Source organism: Haliotis rubra, unplaced genomic scaffold (assembly GCF_003918875.1).
Source record: "Haliotis rubra isolate DU_JTF1 unplaced genomic scaffold, ASM391887v1 Scf4, whole genome shotgun sequence".
Taxonomy (NCBI): domain Eukaryota; kingdom Metazoa; phylum Mollusca; class Gastropoda; order Lepetellida; family Haliotidae; genus Haliotis; species Haliotis rubra.
Genome location: NW_025767079.1, coordinates 3372265 through 3391101, shown reverse-complemented (window position 1 = coordinate 3391101; position 18837 = coordinate 3372265). Strand labels below are relative to the sequence as shown.

At 39.6% G+C, this 18837-nt stretch overlaps 1 protein-coding gene across 1 annotated transcript; it reads right to left on the bottom strand.

Moving 5' to 3' along the window:
- Positions 1–13304: 13304 nt before the first annotated feature.
- On the bottom strand, positions 13305–18837 carry LOC124287163 (ependymin-related protein 1-like). Its single transcript, XM_046723647.1, has 6 exons — positions 18704–18837; positions 17052–17156; positions 15900–15984; positions 15145–15312; positions 13811–13899; positions 13305–13459 (listed from the first exon to the last, which is right to left on the bottom strand). Exons 1-6 carry the CDS (start codon positions 18827–18829, stop codon positions 13400–13402), a joined length of 633 nt encoding a protein of 210 aa, XP_046579603.1. The 5' UTR covers positions 18830–18837; the 3' UTR covers positions 13305–13399.

The window sequence follows — 18837 nt, the reverse complement described above, 5'->3', positions numbered from 1 at the left end:
ATTGTCTCTCCATAAAAAGGATGTCCGCATCAACTGCAATAAAGAAATTGTCTCTCCATAAAAGGATGTCCGCATCAACTGCAATAAAGAAATTGTCTCTCCACAAAAGAATGCCTGCATCAACTGCAATATAGAAATTGTCTCTCCATAAAAAGGATGTCCGCATCAACTGCAATAAAGAAATTGTCTCTCCATAAAAAGGATGTCCGCATCAACTGCAATAAAGAAATTGTCTCTCCATAAAAAGGATGTCCGCATCAACTGCAATAAAGAAATTGTCTCTCCATAAAAAGGATGCCTGCATCAACTGCAATAAAGAAATTGTCTCTCCGTAAAAAGGATGCCTGCATCAGCTGCAATAAAGAAATTGTCTCTCCATAAAAGGATGCCTGAATCAACTGCAATAAACAAATTGTCTCTCCATAAAAAGAATGCCTGCATCAACTGCAATATAGAAATTGTACCTTCATAAAAAGGATGTCTGCATCAACTGCAATAAAGAAATTGTCTCTCCATAAAAAGGATTTCCGCATCAACTGCAATAAAGAAATTGTCTCTCCATAAAAAGAATGCCTGCATCAACTGCAATATAGAAATTGTACCTTCATAAAAAGGATGTCTGCATCAACTGCAATAAAGAAATTGTCTCTCCATAAAAAGGATTTCCGCATCAACTGCAATAAACAAATTGTCTCTCCATAAAAGAATGCCTGCATCAACTGCAATATAGAAATTGTACCTTCATAAAAGGATGTCTGCATCAACTGCAATAAAGAAATTGTCTCTCCATAAAAAGGATTTCCGCATCAACTGCAATAAAGAAATTGTCTCTCCATAAAAAGAATGCCTGCATCAACTGCAATATAGAAATTGTACCTTCATAAAAAGGATGTCTGCATCAACTGCAATAAAGAAATTGTCTCTCCATAAAAAGGATTTCCGCATCAACTGCAATAAAGAAATTGTCTCTCCATAAAAAGAATGCCTGCATCAACTGCAATATAGAAATTGTCTCTCCATAAAAAGGATGTCTGCATCAACTGCAATAAACAAATTGTCTCTCCATAAAAAGGATGCCTGCATCAACTGCAATAAAGAAATTGTCTCTCCATAAAAAGAATGCCTGCATCAACTGCAATAAAGAAATTGTCTCTCCATAAAAAGGATGCCTGCATCAACTGCAATAAAGAAATTGTCTCTCCATAAAAAGGATGCCTGCATCAACTGCAATAAAGAAATTGTCTCTCCATAAAAAGAATGCCTGCATCAACTGCAATAAAGAAATTGTCTCTCCATAAAAAGGATGCCTGCATCAACTGCAATAAACAAATTGTCTCTCCATAAAAAGAATGCCTGCATCAACTGCAATATAGAAATTGTCTCTCCATAAAAAGGATGTCTGCATCAACTGCAATATAGAAATTGTCTCTCCATAAAAAGGATGTCCGCATCAACTGCAATAAAGAAATTGTCTCTCCATAAAAAGAATGCCTGCATCAACTGCAATATAGAAATTGTCTCTCCATAAAAAGGATGTCCGCATCAACTGCAATAAAGAAATTGTCTCTCCATAAAAAGGATGTCTGCATCAACTGCAATATAGAAATTGTCTCTCCATAAAAAGGATGTCTGCATCAACTGCAATATAGAAATTGTCTCTCCATAAAAAGGATGTCCGCATCAACTGCAATAAAGAAATTGTCTCTCCATAAAAAGAATGCCTGCATCAGCTGCAATAAAGAAAGTGTCTCTCCGTAAAAGGATGTCTGCATCAACTGCAATATAGAAATTGTCTCTCCATAAAAGGATGTCCGTCCGCATCAACTGCAATATAGAAATTGTCTCTCCATAAAAAGGATGTCCGCATCAACTGCAATAAAGAAATTGTCTCTCCATAAAAAGGATGTCTGCATCAACTGCAATAAAGAAATTGTCTCTCCATAAAAAGGATGTCTGCATCAACTGCAATATAGAAATTGTCTCTCCATAAAAAGGATGTCCGCATCAACTGCAATAAAGAAATTGTCTCTCCATAAAAAGGATGTCCGCATCAACTGCAATAAAGAAATTGTCTCTCCATAAAAAGGATGTCCGCATCAACTGCAATAAAGAAATTGTCTCTCCATAAAAGGATGTCCGCATCAACTGCAATAAAGAAATTGTCTCTCCATAAAAGGATGTCCGCATCAACTGCAATAAAGAAATTGTCTCTCCATAAAAGGATGTCCGCATCAACTGCAATAAAGAAATTGTCTCTCCACAAAAGGATGCCTGCATCAACTGCAATAAAGAAATTGTCTCTCCATAAAAGGATGTCCGCATCAACTGCAATAAAGAAATTGTCTCTCCATAAAAAGGATGTCCGCATCAACTGCAATAAAGAAATTGTCTCTCCACAAAAAGAATGCCTGCATCAACTGCAATATAGAAATTGTCTCTCCATAAAAAGGATGTCCGCATCAACTGCAATAAAGAAATTGTCTCTCCATAAAAAGGATGTCCGCATCAACTGCAATAAAGAAATTGTCTCTCCATAAAAAGGATGTCCGCATCAACTGCAATAAAGAAATTGTCTCTCCATAAAAAGGATGCCTGCATCAACTGCAATAAAGAAATTGTCTCTCCGTAAAAAGGATGCCTGCATCAGCTGCAATAAAGAAATTGTCTCTCCATAAAAAGGATGCCTGCATCAACTGCAATAAAACAATTGTCTCTCCATAAAAAGGATGCCTGCATCAGCTGCAATAAAACAATTGTCTCTCCATAAAAAGGATGCCTGTGTCAACTGCAATAAAGAAATTGTCTCTCCATAAACAGGATGCCTGCATCAACTGCAATAAAGAAATTGTCTCTCCATAAAAAGAATGCCTGCATCAGCTGCAATAAAGAAATTGTCTCTCCATAAAAAGGATGCCTGCATCAACTGCAATAAAACAATTGTCTCTCCATAAAAAGGATGCCTGCATCAGCTGCAATAAAACAATTGTCTCTCCATAAAAAGGATGCCTGTGTCAACTGCAATAAAGAAATTGTCTCTCCATAAACAGGATGCCTGCATCAGCTGCAATAAAACAATTGTCTCTCCATAAAAAAGGATGCCTGCATCAGCTGCAATAAAACAATTGTCTCTCCATAAAAAGGATGCCTGTGTCAACTGCAATAAAGAAATTGTCTCTCCATAAAAAGGATGTCCGCATCAACTGCAATAAAGAAATTGTCTCTCCATAAAAAGAATGCCTGCATCAACTGCAATATAGAAATTGTCTCTCCATAAAAAGGATGTCTGCATCAACTGCAATATAGAAATTGTCTCTCCATAAAAAGGATGTCTGCATCAACTGCAATATAGAAATTGTCTCTCCATAAAAAGGATGTCCGCATCAACTGCAATAAAGAAATTGTCTCTCCATAAAAAGAATGCCTGCATCAGCTGCAATAAAGAAAGTGTCTCTCCGTAAAAAGGATGTCTGCATCAACTGCAATATAGAAATTGTCTCTCCATAAAAAGGATGTCTGCATCAACTGCAATAAAGAAATTGTCTCTCCATAAAAAGGATGTCCGCATCAACTGCAATAAAGAAATTGTCTCTCCATAAAAAGGATGTCCGCATCAACTGCAATAAAGAAATTGTCTCTCCATAAAAAGGATGTCCGCATCAACTGCAATAAAGAAATTGTCTCTCCATAAAAAGGATGTCCGCATCAACTGCAATAAAGAAATTGTCTCTCCACAAAAAGAATGCCTGCATCAACTGCAATATAGAAATTGTCTCTCCATAAAAAGGATGTCCGCATCAACTGCAATAAAGAAATTGTCTCTCCATAAAAAGGATGTCCGCATCAACTGCAATAAAGAAATTGTCTCTCCATAAAAAGGATGTCCGCATCAACTGCAATAAAGAAATTGTCTCTCTACAAAAAGGATGCCTGCATCAACTGCAATAAAGAAATTGTCTCTCCGTAAAAAGGATGCCTGCATCAGCTGCAATAAAGAAAGTGTCTCTCCATAAAAAGAATGCCTGCATCAGCTGCAATAAAGAAATTGTCTCTCCATAAAAAGGATGCCTGCATCAACTGCAATAAAACAATTGTCTCTCCATAAAAAGGATGCCTGCATCAGCTGCAATAAAACATTTGTCTCTCCATAAAAAGGATGCCTGTGTCAACTGCAATAAAGAAATTGTCTCTCCATAAACAGGATGCCTGCATCAGCTGCAATAAAACAATTGTCTCTCCATAAAAAAGGATGCCTGCATCAACTGCAATAAAACAATTGTCTCTCCATAAAAAGGATGCCTGTGTCAACTGCAATAAAGAAATTGTCTCTCCATAAAAAGAATGCCTGCATCAACTGCAATAAAGAAATTGTCTCTCCATAAAAAGGATGCCTGCATCAACTGCAATAAAGAAGTTGTCTCTCCATAAAAAGGATGCCTGCATCAACTGTAATAAAGAAATTGTGTATCCATAAAAGGATGCCTGTGTCAACTGCAATAAAGAAATTGTCTCTCCATAAAGAGGATGCCTGCATCAACTGCAATAAAGAAATTGTCTATCCGTAAAAAGAGTTCCTCTACATGCATAAACACTAACGTTTGACAAATCCGCTGTGCAAGATAAAAGTAATTGATCAATTAGTGTGTTATCGGTTAATCCTTTGATTGATGTTGTTTTTTTACATCAGCTGACAATCCCTCTTGCGCATATTACATAACATGTAATACATTACCACATCAGACCTTGATTTCATCAACCACTAATTATACTTGTTATGATTCATTAACTGAACATCAAGTGAAGGATGACAAAACAACAGGTGTAGGTTTATACCACCAAACATGGGTTACAAGGGAGTAGTTATCGCTGTATAGTATGGAATTTTAATTGCCTTAAAAAACTTAGGGGTCGACGCTGTTTTGAGGATACAAACGGAACTTCATTGTTGCATGAGAAATACATGTTAGCATTTACTGTGTACTAAAGTATATACCTATTTGCCAAAGTAAATTTTAATATTTTTCTAGGAAATGGCAAAGTGGAGTTGATTTAGTTTACGGATTCAAATAAATCAAATGTGTGTTATTAATGTCGTAGGTCAATAGACATGACTTTGTTACATGACATAATTAATTTTTGATGCAAACCCCCCCCAGAAAATTGGATCACTCAGCATACCGCCCACGCATCACATAATCCGAAAAAGCTTACTCTGCTGGGATACTTTCTTAGACTAGAACTACCGGGGATATTTTCAGATAACGGCATCTGATTCACATCCGCCATTCTTATTGTCCCATTGTTTAGGTTGAAGAAATAGTGCCAACGTGGACACTTGCCCAGTCCATCGTGTCGTGCCACAGAGGTTTCCACTGAATCTCGTGCCGAAAGAGAGAGAAGAAAATAATATTCGTCAGATTAAGGAAAAATTAGACCTTTAGAAATATTTCATATCTTGACCAAATAACGTCTGTTTCCCAAATTGTCAGGCACAGACAGTTTGAAATCCTACAGTCAACTATCATCTGGTCACCTGCTGACTAATCTTGTCCTCGTCCTCAGCCAGAGCCGTCTTCAGCTTGGCAATCTCAGCCTCCTTCTGCTGGAACGTCTCGCCAGCCTCTGTCAGCATCTCGTTCAGCTCTGTGATCTCATGCTCCTGCAATGTACACAGTTGAAACTGAATTGGAACAAAGAGATTACATGTTTTTCTCTTTGAAACATAGAAACTTTTGTCATCAAATAGTCTGTCAACACCTGCTAATCTAAATAACAAACGTTTCTGGCAACTTTGTTCAGACTGGCAAAAACAAAAGATACCTAGGCGAAAAGGCCTCCGCCGGAAGGTGGACCTCGATGAGTCCTGCTGCGCCAACGGTACCGCGACTTGAGGTAGCACGACAGCAGTCCGCTGGCGAACCTCTCAACGCCGTATAATAGTAGAACACCACACCGGAGCCCTCCACCTCCATCGACTCGTGCTACCATGCCGCAGTGAAGCATGAATACCCCACTCAGACACATTATACTGATTCCGAGCCGACCAGTCCTTGTTGTACCCATAAATGCCGAGCGCCAGGCAGGGACCAACAAGTACCATATTTTAACGTTTTTTGGTTTGACGCGGTCGGGGAGCGAACCCGCGACCTTCCGCTCTCCGGGCAGACGCTCTAACCACTACACAACGGAGGCGGTCGCCAACATTGACAACTATAATAATGGCAAGGATGTATTTTAAGTCCTCAAATTTTCATCATTTTTATAAATCAGCTATCACAAATGGTAGAGAATGGTGGTGGAAGAGGTATTTTTATATCTTCATAAGCCAAGGATGTTTATTCTCTCCTATTTGCTGATGATGTGTCATCTGTATCAGACAGTGCTATGCAGCTCCAAAGGAAAATTAATGTTGTTGAAAAGTTTTGTGCAGAGACTGGAATGAAGGTGAATCTGAAAAAGACTAAAAATAATGGTATTTCGCATTGGTGGTCCTTTCAGGGATTATGAGAAGTGGTTTTTAAATGGAAAAGAAATTGATGTTGTTAGTATGTATAGATACTTAGGTATTGTGTTTACTCCAAGGTTATCATGGACAAAAGCGAGGAAAGCCATATTTTCTATCGACAATTTTCCAAAACGTTTTGGATATATTAACCATTATGAATTGTTTTAGATATCACAGGACCAAAAGCCGGATAGTAAACCATTGAAATAAACGTAAATACAGTAGGAAATACATACGGATTTACGTATGTTTCCAGATATTTCCTAACTTCGGGCATATATTTCATATGAATCTACACCTTTGAAACATATGCTCATCGTACATTTTCGTATGCACAAGTACCTCGTTCATGTATGCCATGACCGGATTGTCAGGTATTTCCAAACATGAATTGCAAAACAGATACCCCAGTAAATACATGATCATACAGTATTTCATATGCATTCCTTTGAATTTCAGTGGGTGCTGACATTTCCTATTTCGCTCTAAGTTTACTCAGGTTGGAAACATGTAAATTTACTTAGGTGGGAAAAAACATGTAAATTTTTAAATTTGCAAATGTTTACACACCTTAGATATTTATGTCTCATACCCGATTTCAGGGGTATGTATATGAATGGTTCATACACCTTCGTGTTACCTGTGCTGAAGCAAGATGGTTACTTGTTTCCGTCATGTGAATTTCTTGAATTTAATTGAAATATGTTCTAGTTGTTTGACAAATAACACCATTTATTCACAACTATGACTGATGTCTTAGCTTTGTTAAGAAAGAGAACAAAGATAAGATACAACTTAGAAAGCAGACTTAAGAGGGTTTTTAGCACTGATTCTGAATTCTGATATTAATTACATTGAATTGTTTGTGAAAAATTGGTGTAGAAACACATCTTTCCAAAGGAAACATCAGTTTCAAATTTATTTTCAGGTGTGCTGAACATGTTTGTACCTTCTTCAACATGAAATGCTGAACTTTTATTAGATCAACAGTTTAAGTGTGTGTGAATGTAACACAGGTTTTAATGAATTTATAACTATTTGAAGTCACGATATGGCTGAAATACTGCCACTATCACTATAAACTTTAACTCACTCACTCACTCATGATATATCGTCTCGCCTCATTAAACTGGTATCAGGATATATCGTCTCCCCACTTAGGCTACGAAACACAACTCTCATACCAAGTATGTGCATATTTACACATTTACAACAGTAATTTACATCGGGAATCATTAATACATTGTAATCATCTTTTTTGAAAGTATAGATAATAAAATTGTGCAGCTGTGATCATGAGTATGATAACTCATGCAAGTGTGCACTAAAATTAGGGACCTACCGGATCATGTCTGTGTGAACACACCTGTCTGTGTTTTATTGCAATAAGCAGTCTCTCCTTGTATGTCATATATAAGAAGTGTACCTAAGGTCAGTTATTTAAACTATAATGTAATTTCCATTATAAAAAGTTTAAACGGTATTACGTACTGATCAGAAAGGCTTATCTGTACCCTCCCCATGGTTCCTAGTATGGTGATCTACCTTCAGTTGTTGGCGATCTATAGCCCGTGTTTTATATTGTATTGTCTGCTTTAATTAAAATGTTTTAGTTTTCCATGCTAGTTTTATATCCATATCTGTGATACTCTAGTTATTTTACAGTCCGTCGATGACTGGTTATTTACCTAATTGTACTTATTGCGTATACCCAACATTTCTCGTCACTATATGGCTGAAATATTGCCACGGTGACGTTAAATTTTAAACTCACTCACTCACAGGCTTATCTGTACCCCACCGCCACCACCCCACCCATTATTTGAACCTTTTAAACAGACATCATGTGTATGTCAAGAAAGGCAGGCGCGTTAATAGTGGTGCTCAGTCATGGGTATCACTTCGCCATGTGTTTCTAATGATCTCCGTGCATTATGGCGTGGTCCGACGTGCTAACGAACCCGATGTGACAGTTACATTGCAGAACCATTGAAATACATGTTAAAGTAGTGTTAATCTTGTAACACTATATTTACCCATTTCCAACCATTTACGCGTGTACTAAATAAATGACAAACCTAACCCTGGTCACAATGAAAACAATGGCCAGATTTACACACCTGTGAAATACATGTAAATACAGAGTTAAGTGTTCGTTTATTTTAACACCCCTTTAAACGTGTGTAAATCTGACAGCCAGATGATACGTAGATTTCAAACGCTGTTCATATGGCCGCCGGATGAAACGTAGATTTCCTAAAGTTAGTAAATTTGGGTAATACAGTCATTTTGTGTGGTGTATTTGACTCCGCGATTGCACTAATACCCTGTTAGGGATCTGAAATATGGGGAACAAGTTACTGTAAAATTATTGAAACTGTGCACACCAGAAAGTCAGTAAAACTACCAATAACAACATGGCTCTGGGAGAGTGTGGGAGAGCTCCCCTCCAGTGTCAATATATCTCAAGAGCAGTCAAGTACTGGTGCAGATTGATGCAGCTTCCACGAAACAGACTCCCTTATCAGGCATATCAAATGATGAAAACTCTGGACGATAATGGTAAAACAACAAGGGCTTCTCATATGAGGTTGATATTATTTCAATATGTATTTGGCTTCTTATTGATATCTCGAGACATAGGCTGTATATCCACATCCATGGAAATGTTTAAACAGAGATTATTATGACTGCTTTACTAAACACTGGCATTCATCACAATTTTCGTCGTCCAAATGTAATTAATATTCACAATTTAAGTCATATCTCAGCGTCGAACCATACTTAACTAGTGAACTGCCACCAAATCAACGTAAAATTATAACTCAGTTTCGGTGCTGTAACAAACGCCCCTTATATTGAACGCCTCTGCCTCTTTTGTCATGCTGATGGCCTTGATTACATAGAAGATGAATTCCATATTTTATTAACATGTCCAAAATATTCCCAACAATGATCTGACTGTTTTTCAAATCATTTGACTCAACCACCGACAACTGAAACCTTCATCCGACTGTTGTCATCGGACAATATCCATATTTTAAAACCATTGAGTAAATATCTTTCACGAGTTCGCCGTATAAGGAATTAATAAATATAGCATTAATTAATACTAAACTATACTCAGCTTTACTCAGTATGTATTTACTTTTGCAAAGTGTATGTATTATGGGCCTTGGGCCTAAATTACCGAATAAACCTGTCTGTCTGTCTGTTTGTCAGTAATAATGCTGAAATAACGTATCTCTTGCGAACGTAATACACATTTAACATGCATAAAACGTTGAAAATGCGTGTTGCGGAACGCTTTCAATTAACGTGAACCACAAGCAAAACTTTCAACGGTGGCAAAGTCTTTTTTAATTAACGCAATCCTCACGTTGAAACATGCGTTAATTATAACTGTCTTCAGAACGTGGAAACGTAATAAAGGAAAATGCACATACAGTTTTCGAAATTGTAACAGTTGACATTGTAACAGTTGACAACATGTGTTCACGTAGCAGTGATAGCAGAAGGAACTGTGATTTATTCATTTATTTATGATTTATTGCGTACGTGTTTTGTTAGTTCGTTACGAAAACGTGAAATTAATACTTGCATGTAGGGCTGTAACGATACATCGAACTATCGATGGATTGTAATTGTTGAGTCTCCGATAGCAATTAATCGAAAAGTCATCGATGCATCGATAGTATGTGTGACTATAGATAGTTTAGTAACTGACTTTCGTTGATAAATGCGCAGCACCAAATTTTTATTTTGTTTTGTATTTTTGATTGTTTGGGTGCAGACTTGCAGCTTCATTGAGTTCATGTTTTAACTGTTTACTTGATCTGGGTTTCAAGTTTGTCAGTTATTAACAGAGACTAAAACTATTTCAACTTGTTTCTATTTCTTACAAACTATACATTCATTTGGGAAATGACTTCAGATGAGACAATTCAAGGAGAGAGAAAAACTATTGCAATAGTATTGCAATAGTTGGTCGCAATAGACTATCGCTATCGCAATAGCATGTTGCAATAGACTATCGCTATCGCAATAGCATGTTGCAATAGACTATCGCTATCGCAATAGCATGTTGCAATGGACTATCGCTATCGCAATAGCATGTTGCAATGGACTATCGCTATCGCAATAGTATGTTGCAATGGACTATCGCTATCTCAATAGTATGTTTCAATGGACTATCGCTATCTCAATAGCATGTTGCAATGGACTTTCGCTATCTCAATAGTATGTTGCAATGGACTATCGCTATCTCAATAGCATGTTGCAATGGACTATCGCTATCTCAATAGCATGTTGCAATGGACTATCGCTATCTCAATAGCATGTTGCAATGGACTATCGCTATCGCAATACTTGTTTCCCCTCAATAGTCACCCCTTCTTGCATGCCTTGAAATCTCATCTGAGTATCTTGAAATTTCATCAAAGAATAAAAACACGAATTGCCCTTAAAGGCTTACGTACCTTTGGGGTGTGTGTGTGTGTGTGTGTGTGTGTGTGTGTGTGTGTGTGTGTGTGTGTGTGTGTGTGTGTGTGTGTGTGTGTGTGTGTGTGTGTGTGTGTGTGTGTGTGTGTGTGTGGTCTGTAGAAGACTTCAAATAGTATAGGATACAATGGCGAATTATGCTCTGGGTAAAACAAACATCTTCCCCGAGATAAATGGTAAAATGTTAAATACAGGTGTATATTAATTAACGTTGTTACAGTAAGTATACGTTAGCACCCTCCTCAAGGGTGATATGGATTTCAACGCTCGAGCCGTCAGGCGAGAGCGTTGAATCCATATCACCCGCAGAGGGTGTGTGTGTGTGTGTGTGTGTGTGTGTGCTAACCTACTTATACCACGTGGGCGCCGAATGGACTCGTACATTGCTTGTTGCACGTGCGTTTCCTGCACCGCCAAGGTTGTTATCCACATATCAACCTCTGCACGTGCAGATAGAAGGTTGAAACACAGAAAATCAACCTGCCAGAACAATGGACATAACATACCCTAGTGGTATAAGCTACGTTTATAACGTACTGACAGATTTAACGAACTTGCTGCCGTATATTTTAGTCGAAATTCGGTTATAACGAACTAAATTAAGAGATCCATATCAGTGCACTTTAACTGTGGTTTACTATTTTACGAGCGTTTCAAATAACAACTCACGCCAAGTTTAACTGGAACCACAAAACTGAATGTGACCCGTATTGCTTTTCTCCCGATTTGTTTATTTGTTTGCATTATGTCCGAAGTGAATTAGGGGTGAGACAGTGAGCATGGTTTTACGCCGCTTGTAGCAAAATTCCAGCGATATCACGGCGGGGGACACCAGAAATGGGCTTCACACATTGTACCCATGTGGAAATCGAACCTGGGTTTTCGGCGTGACGAGCGAACGCTTTAACCACTAAGCTATCCCACCGTCTAGTTAAGGTAAGTAGACATCTTTGCGATAACGCCATGCTTTGCTATATACTTCCTCCGTCAACCTGTGCCGCATTGTGGGGAACTGAGATTTACTCAAATTTAATAATTTGAACATGCCCAGCCCCTCGTTGGGGGCCAGTGAGTCCTGTTATGGAACAACAACCTTCTTATCCAAATGTGGGCCAAAGACGTTTACCCCGTCAGCAAGGTGATTAAGTAAGGATGTAATCTGTTAGATGACTCAAACTGCTTCTGTTTCGACGACATGACACGAGACTAACCCGCTTGCCAAGGGAGGACGGGATACCCAAGATAGACTACCCGAAACAGCCTTCAACACTGTTTTAATACTGGATTCAACACGAAGCCCATGCATCAGTCAAGACGTTCAACTGTGATTCTGGATAATTGTCGACCGGTCGTTAGACCTGTAATTTGATGCTGATACATCACATCTGACCCGTTACCCTCACCTGTGAAGGCCTTGGATGGAATTGGTCTTCAGCAACCCATTATTATCGTAATCGGCTTGTAAAGGGGATCGAGGTACTAGGCCTGCTGGCTTCGGTGACACTTGCCAATGTATCCCATGTAAATTGATGCTCATGATGTTAATCAGTAGATTGTCTGATCCTGGGTCAATTATTTACAGACCGCCAATTGTTTATCGATCATTTGCGGTCGTGTACCGATTGCAAAATTCAGATGTACCTGCCGATTTCTGGGTTAGCCTTGGCGGTTCAACTTGTTAATCAACTCGAAGCATAATGGAAAGGCTTTACTTACAGGAGTAGTATTTTGAAGACGCAATCTGTAGTTCTTTAGTACGTCAGGGCGCACTGTTCTTTCGTTGTGTTTTGTGTCACAGTTTACGTAAGACAGTTATTGTCATTTTCGATAACCTAATAACATGACGCCAACACATTTTTTCAAAAGAACGAGAGATGTCTATATCCACATTCCTGCACTGAATTCATGGCAGTGTAATTAAAGAATTACAAATTGCACAGTTTGGGGAATCTACCCTAGATTAACTGGCCAATACCTACATAAGATAGAGAAAGCCTACCGTAGTCAATGGCTGGTTTGTGCAGTTGGGTATACTCGCCGTTGACGATATGAGATACGATGTTTCTACTGCACCTACAACCTCTTTGTACGCGCGGTGAGGTAGCCGAGTGGTTAAAGAGTTCTCTCAGTACCAGAATCCCGGGTTCGATTCCCCACATAAGTACAATGTGTGAAATCCATGTCTGGTGACCCCCGCCTTGATATTGCTGGAATATTGCTACAAAACTCACTCAATCACTCACTCACACCTCAGCATCCACAGGCTATGTATATAAAAGAAATAATGATTTTGAGACGCATCTTGAGATGAACTGATCATGACTTGAAAGTTTTATTTCAATTGCGCGTTTACACTGATTTCTTTTCTTGGCCGACGAACGAGTTTCCAACATCATATTAGAACGTAGGCGGGGCACGGAGGGACTTGTATAAACTGTTGACCTCTTTCATGACGCTCTGAGAAAAAAAAGGATACATGTAAATTAACATGTAGATTCAAATTAAAACAGTCTCATTAAAATCACGTCATGGCGTTCAGAAACCACAGCGTGTGAAAAATATCCAAAATAGTATTTCTTGAAGACATTCGGAACTGGCCAATAATTTAACTAGCATCAACAATGATCGGCTTATTTGAAAGTTCAAATGGTACTCCTTGTATAAGGTTGTGTCTGAGTAAATAATCTGATGTGATATGATGAGTAAATTAAGTTTTTTTAACCATCTAGAGTTTAGGGAGAATCCTAACACTGCACATTCTAAGATACAAAAAGCAATGTCTCTGATGTAGATGGGCGTGACTCTCACCCTTCTACAGTAGGATGGGGGGTCGAAGACGGTGGCGTCCCTGATGCCGGGGGAGATGTTGTTGTAGTTCAGGCCATACGAATAGTAACCTGGAAAAAATATAGCACACAATTTCAAGCGAGGAAAACAAAACATACATGTCCCCCAAAATATAACACACCCGAATACTGTCTGAATATTCCCATGTGCACTAACCCCGGTACAATCTGAATCTTCCAATGCAGACTAACCCCGGTACAATCTGAATCTTCCAATGCAGACTAACCCCGGTACAATCTGAATCTCCCAATGCAGACTAGCCCCGGTACAATCTGAATCTCCCAATGCAGACTAACCCCGGTACAATCTGAATCTCCCAATGCAGACTAACCCCGGTACAAACTGAATCTCCCAATGCAGACTAACCCCGGTACCATCTGAATCTCCCGATGCAGACTAACCCCGGTACAATCTGAATCTTCCAATGCAGACTAGCCCCGGTACAATCTGAATCTCCCAATGCAGACTAACTCCGGTACAAACTGAATCTCCCAATGCAGACTAACCCCGGTACCATCTGAATCTCCCAATGCAGACTAACCCCGGTACAATCTGAATCTTCCAATGCAGACTAGCCCCGGTACAATCTGAATCTCCCAATGCAGACTAACTCCGGTACAATCTGAATCTCCCAATGCAGACTAACCCCGGTACAATCTGAATCTCCCAATGCAGACTAACCCCGGTACAATCTGAATCTCCCAATGCAGACTAACTCCGGTACAATCTAAATCTCCCAATGCAGACTAACCCCGGTACAGTCTGAATCTCCCAATGCTAACCCCGGTACAATCTGAATCTCCCAATGCAGACTAACCCCGGTACAATCTGAATCTCCCAATGCAGACTAACCCCGGTACAATCTGAATCTTCTAATGCAGACTAACCCCGGTACAATCTGAATCTCCCAATGCAGACTAACCCCGGTACAATCTGAATCTTCCAATGCAGACTAACTCCGGTACAATCTGAATCTCCCAATGCAGACTAACCCCGGTACAATCTGAATCTTCCAATGCAGACTAACCCCGGTACAATCTGAATCTTCCAGTGTACACAAACCACTGTACATTCTGAGCCTTCCTAGGTACTCTAACAAGCTTAACCTTCCAATTTAGACTGTCTGAACACATCTGAACCGTCAAATTAGCACTGAGTTTGGTACAATCTGAACCTCCCAACGCACAATAACCCAAGTAGAATCTGAGCCTTTCTGTGCACAATACCCGGTGCAATCGGAACCTTCAAATGCACAATAGCCCCGATACAATCTGAACGTTCTGAAGCAAACTTACTTCCGGCACGTTTGAAAGTGGTTGTAGTAACAACTGGCACGCAGTCCTGGCGGGACACAGTAGCAAGGGTGACCGTTTCGTTGTTCGTGTCACTGAATATGTATCCTATCGTATTAAGGCTGTCCGTGCCAAAGCCGTAGGTGGTAGGACCCTGATCGACAGCGCCACCTAAAAAGGAAATGATCAATGCAGTTCTCTTAATGAACAACAAGGAGTTATCTACCCTTTCGGTACAGGATACAGTTATTCACTTGCTGGGAGTATAATGCCTTTCCATTCTTGAATGAACAGGTCGCCAGGAACCCGCACTGCTCGTACACGGTGACAAAATTGGTGGTTAGGCTGTTTGACTAAATGTATTTGGTCTCATCATGGAGGCGGTGAGGTAGCCTAGTGGTTACAGCGTTCGCTCGTCTCGCCAAAGATCCGGGTTCGATTCCCCATGTGGGTACAATGTATGAAGCCCATTTCTGGTGTCCCCCGACGAGATATTGCTGGAATATTGTTAAAAGCGGCGTAAAACTGACCTCAGTCAGTCCGTCGTCTTATCATGCTTGGGACGTTGCTTATAATTCTCTAGTCCGCCTAACCGGGACGCTATCATTAACAAGTAGACCAAGCTGGATATGGTTGAGAGCGACATTAAACAGCTAACAATACAAAGCACTTTCACTTTCCATCAAGTATTCAGTGATGTACTCACTCACTGTAATAATCTTACACCGTTATAACGCAATGGGTGTGGAATGTCTCACCAGGAATGCAGTTGGCCGGGAATCTCCCAGTCACGGGGAATATCTCGCACGTTTGCTTGTCACTGTAGATGCGGCAGCCGGTTCCCTGCAATCAATCAATTGAATACAAGGTATAAAAGATCCATATCTTCGGGTAGATATTGTATTATGCGACTTTCGCCAGGTCCAATACTACCTTGCCGTAAAACAAGCCCTCTTTGAATAATAATATAATAATAATATAATAATAATATAATAATAATGTAGTTGAAGAAGATGATGATTCACTCCTGAAGGATGTCGGCTTGCAAACTCACTCACTCACTCAGCCAAAATGACGTAAAATAAGAACACAATCATCCTTATCATGCGAAATTTTCTGCGTGGCCAAGAGACGAATAGGGCTGGACAAATAACATGTTCTTGAAATTTGTACTCCAGCTAACATTATATACGACACTTTTAGCACTGACGGTGATAAAGGCTTGCATATTATAATAATATCTGAAATTTGGTACATCGGTGATGAGCGGCCAGCCTATCCTCGGGTCTAGCCATCCGGCCTTCAAGGAACAAGCGTCTATCCCGCGCCTATGTTTCATGTATCCAGTACAGCTGGTGTTGGAATCAGGTGGAAGCTAATCTGAACCGGGCGTCACAAAGCGACATCAGCACTGACGGATCTCGTTACATTGACTAAAGATATTCTCGAATACATGACACGTTTTATGGATAACAACTTCTTTTTAATTTTTTACACGACGTTTAAGAGCTAATTCTTGCTCCTTCAGCATTCAGCTCATAAAACGTGTCATGTATTCATGTTCGTCCAACTTCTAAATGCCTTTCAAAACTTTAAAGATAGTCTCAGCCAAATATCGCCTAATTCGGTTAAGGTTGAAACTGGGCTTTTATGGTCAGTTAATTCCCTTGCATCTGGAGTATGTTCTGATGGCTGTCTCGTGTCTTCAACTCCAGGCAGCTACTTTGTATTTATACAGTTGCATTGTATGTGTTTCGGGTTTTGCCAAATGTTAACCTTGATCAACGCTGATTTCAATCCTATCGACCGATGGTTGTCAGCTGACCCTATTTGAATTTTGAATTTTATAATTTAAATATTAATGCTCAGCTGTACATAAAATGTCAGCACCAGAGAATTATGCGCCTTACCTGGCGGTAGTCCCAGATTTCCTTGTAGGTGCTGACAGAATCAGTGAAGTTGCTGCTGAAGGCGTACCTCTCGTTGTATGCGTCATAGCTATAGTATTGCCGGCTCTGAGCAGAGAAGAGACTTGATTAGACATGAAACAAAAGGTCTTTTGTTGTTCAGGAACATGACAATCCTGTGATTATGTGCAACCATTCACATACCTAGAGGTAGGAAGCAAGTGATAACACTTAACCGACTGTTCCAATGAATCATTACGTGCGACTTGGGATCATCTAGAGTGAGTGAGTGGGTGAGTGAGTGATTTTAGTTTTACGCCCCTTTTAGCAATATTCCAGCAATATCACGGCGGGGGACACCAGAAATGGGCATCACACATTGTGCCCATGTGGGGAATCGAACATGACGAGCGAACGCTTTAACAACTAGGCTACCCCACCGCCACGGATCATCTCTAACCCGGGATCCTTTCAGTGTAGATTAGATAGGGATCCTGTCAGTGTAGATTAGATATGGATCCTCTAAGTGTAAAATAGATAAGACTTACACGTTGTGAGTCATGATTTGACGCACGTCCTATTGGTTTACCACTTTGGTGGAACTAACGACCTCCAGGAACTCAAGAATAATGGCAGGATACGCTAAGGACAGAGGTCTAGCACTGTGGTTAAGCGTCCGTGATTTTGAAAAAGGATACACGTGGAAGAGGTAGGGTAAGTAACACCTGACCGACAGTTCCGATAAATCGTCTATCACGACAAGCATAGGCTGTTGGGGTCAACTTTTAACCAGGACCCTTTCAGTGTGGACGTTAAAATAAATTTAACACGAACATGTCATGATATGACGCAGCTCCCCCTTATGGTGGGTCAGAAACTAGAATGTATCCATTCTGTTAGAGGTTAATGGTATTAATGCACTTGCGTGCAGGCACGCGCTTACAGTTGCTTTCGAAAGTCATTCTATAAGGAACAAATTCAGACAAAATCTGAAATATATTTTCTATAGGTTATAGGTTATCCCTTGCATACCACATTCCCCATACTAATTTATAGCTTTAACAGTTATCACGAGTTTTAATATGTCATTTGTACATTGTAAAACCAGAACAAGCAGATTAGATTTAGATTACCCCTCAAAAAACCCACAAAGTTTGATAACAAAACCCAAATCGAATGTTAAAGGTGTTGAATTATCCAGTGTCCGGTTTAATGGAGTGTATTGAATTATATTTGCTTTGTCAGAGCATTTTATAAATAATGAAAGCATTGTGAAAGCACACACCCGAGGAATGAATTTTGAAAAGATAATACATCGGTACAAGTTCTGTCGGTAATATTCGGCGCTCGATACTGCTGAGCTGGAGAACCAGGTGAATGTCATGATTTTGAATTTATAAAATTCCTAAACTTTCTCTCAGATAACAAAGATAAATATCGTTTATGAAGAATGGGGGGAGACTACTGAAGTATTTTTTAATCACGCCACAACCAGGATGATTAACTTTCTCATTGAAACAAAACATAGAGACCGAGAATTGAACAAGCCAGTTTAAGTTTGGAAAGTATAATAATCCCATCTTAGTGTTAGTCCCGTTGGTGATATTGTTAATAAAGTGAATTAAAGTTAATTTAATCTGTATTAAAGTACTTACACGTTGTCCACCTGAGGGATCGATAATTGTGAAGTCTTTGAAAGCTTCCCATTGCAGAGGAGCACAGCAGATGGTACCATGGGCCACAATCGCCAGACTGGCGAGTAGAACTGCCTGCAGCATCATGTTGAGGA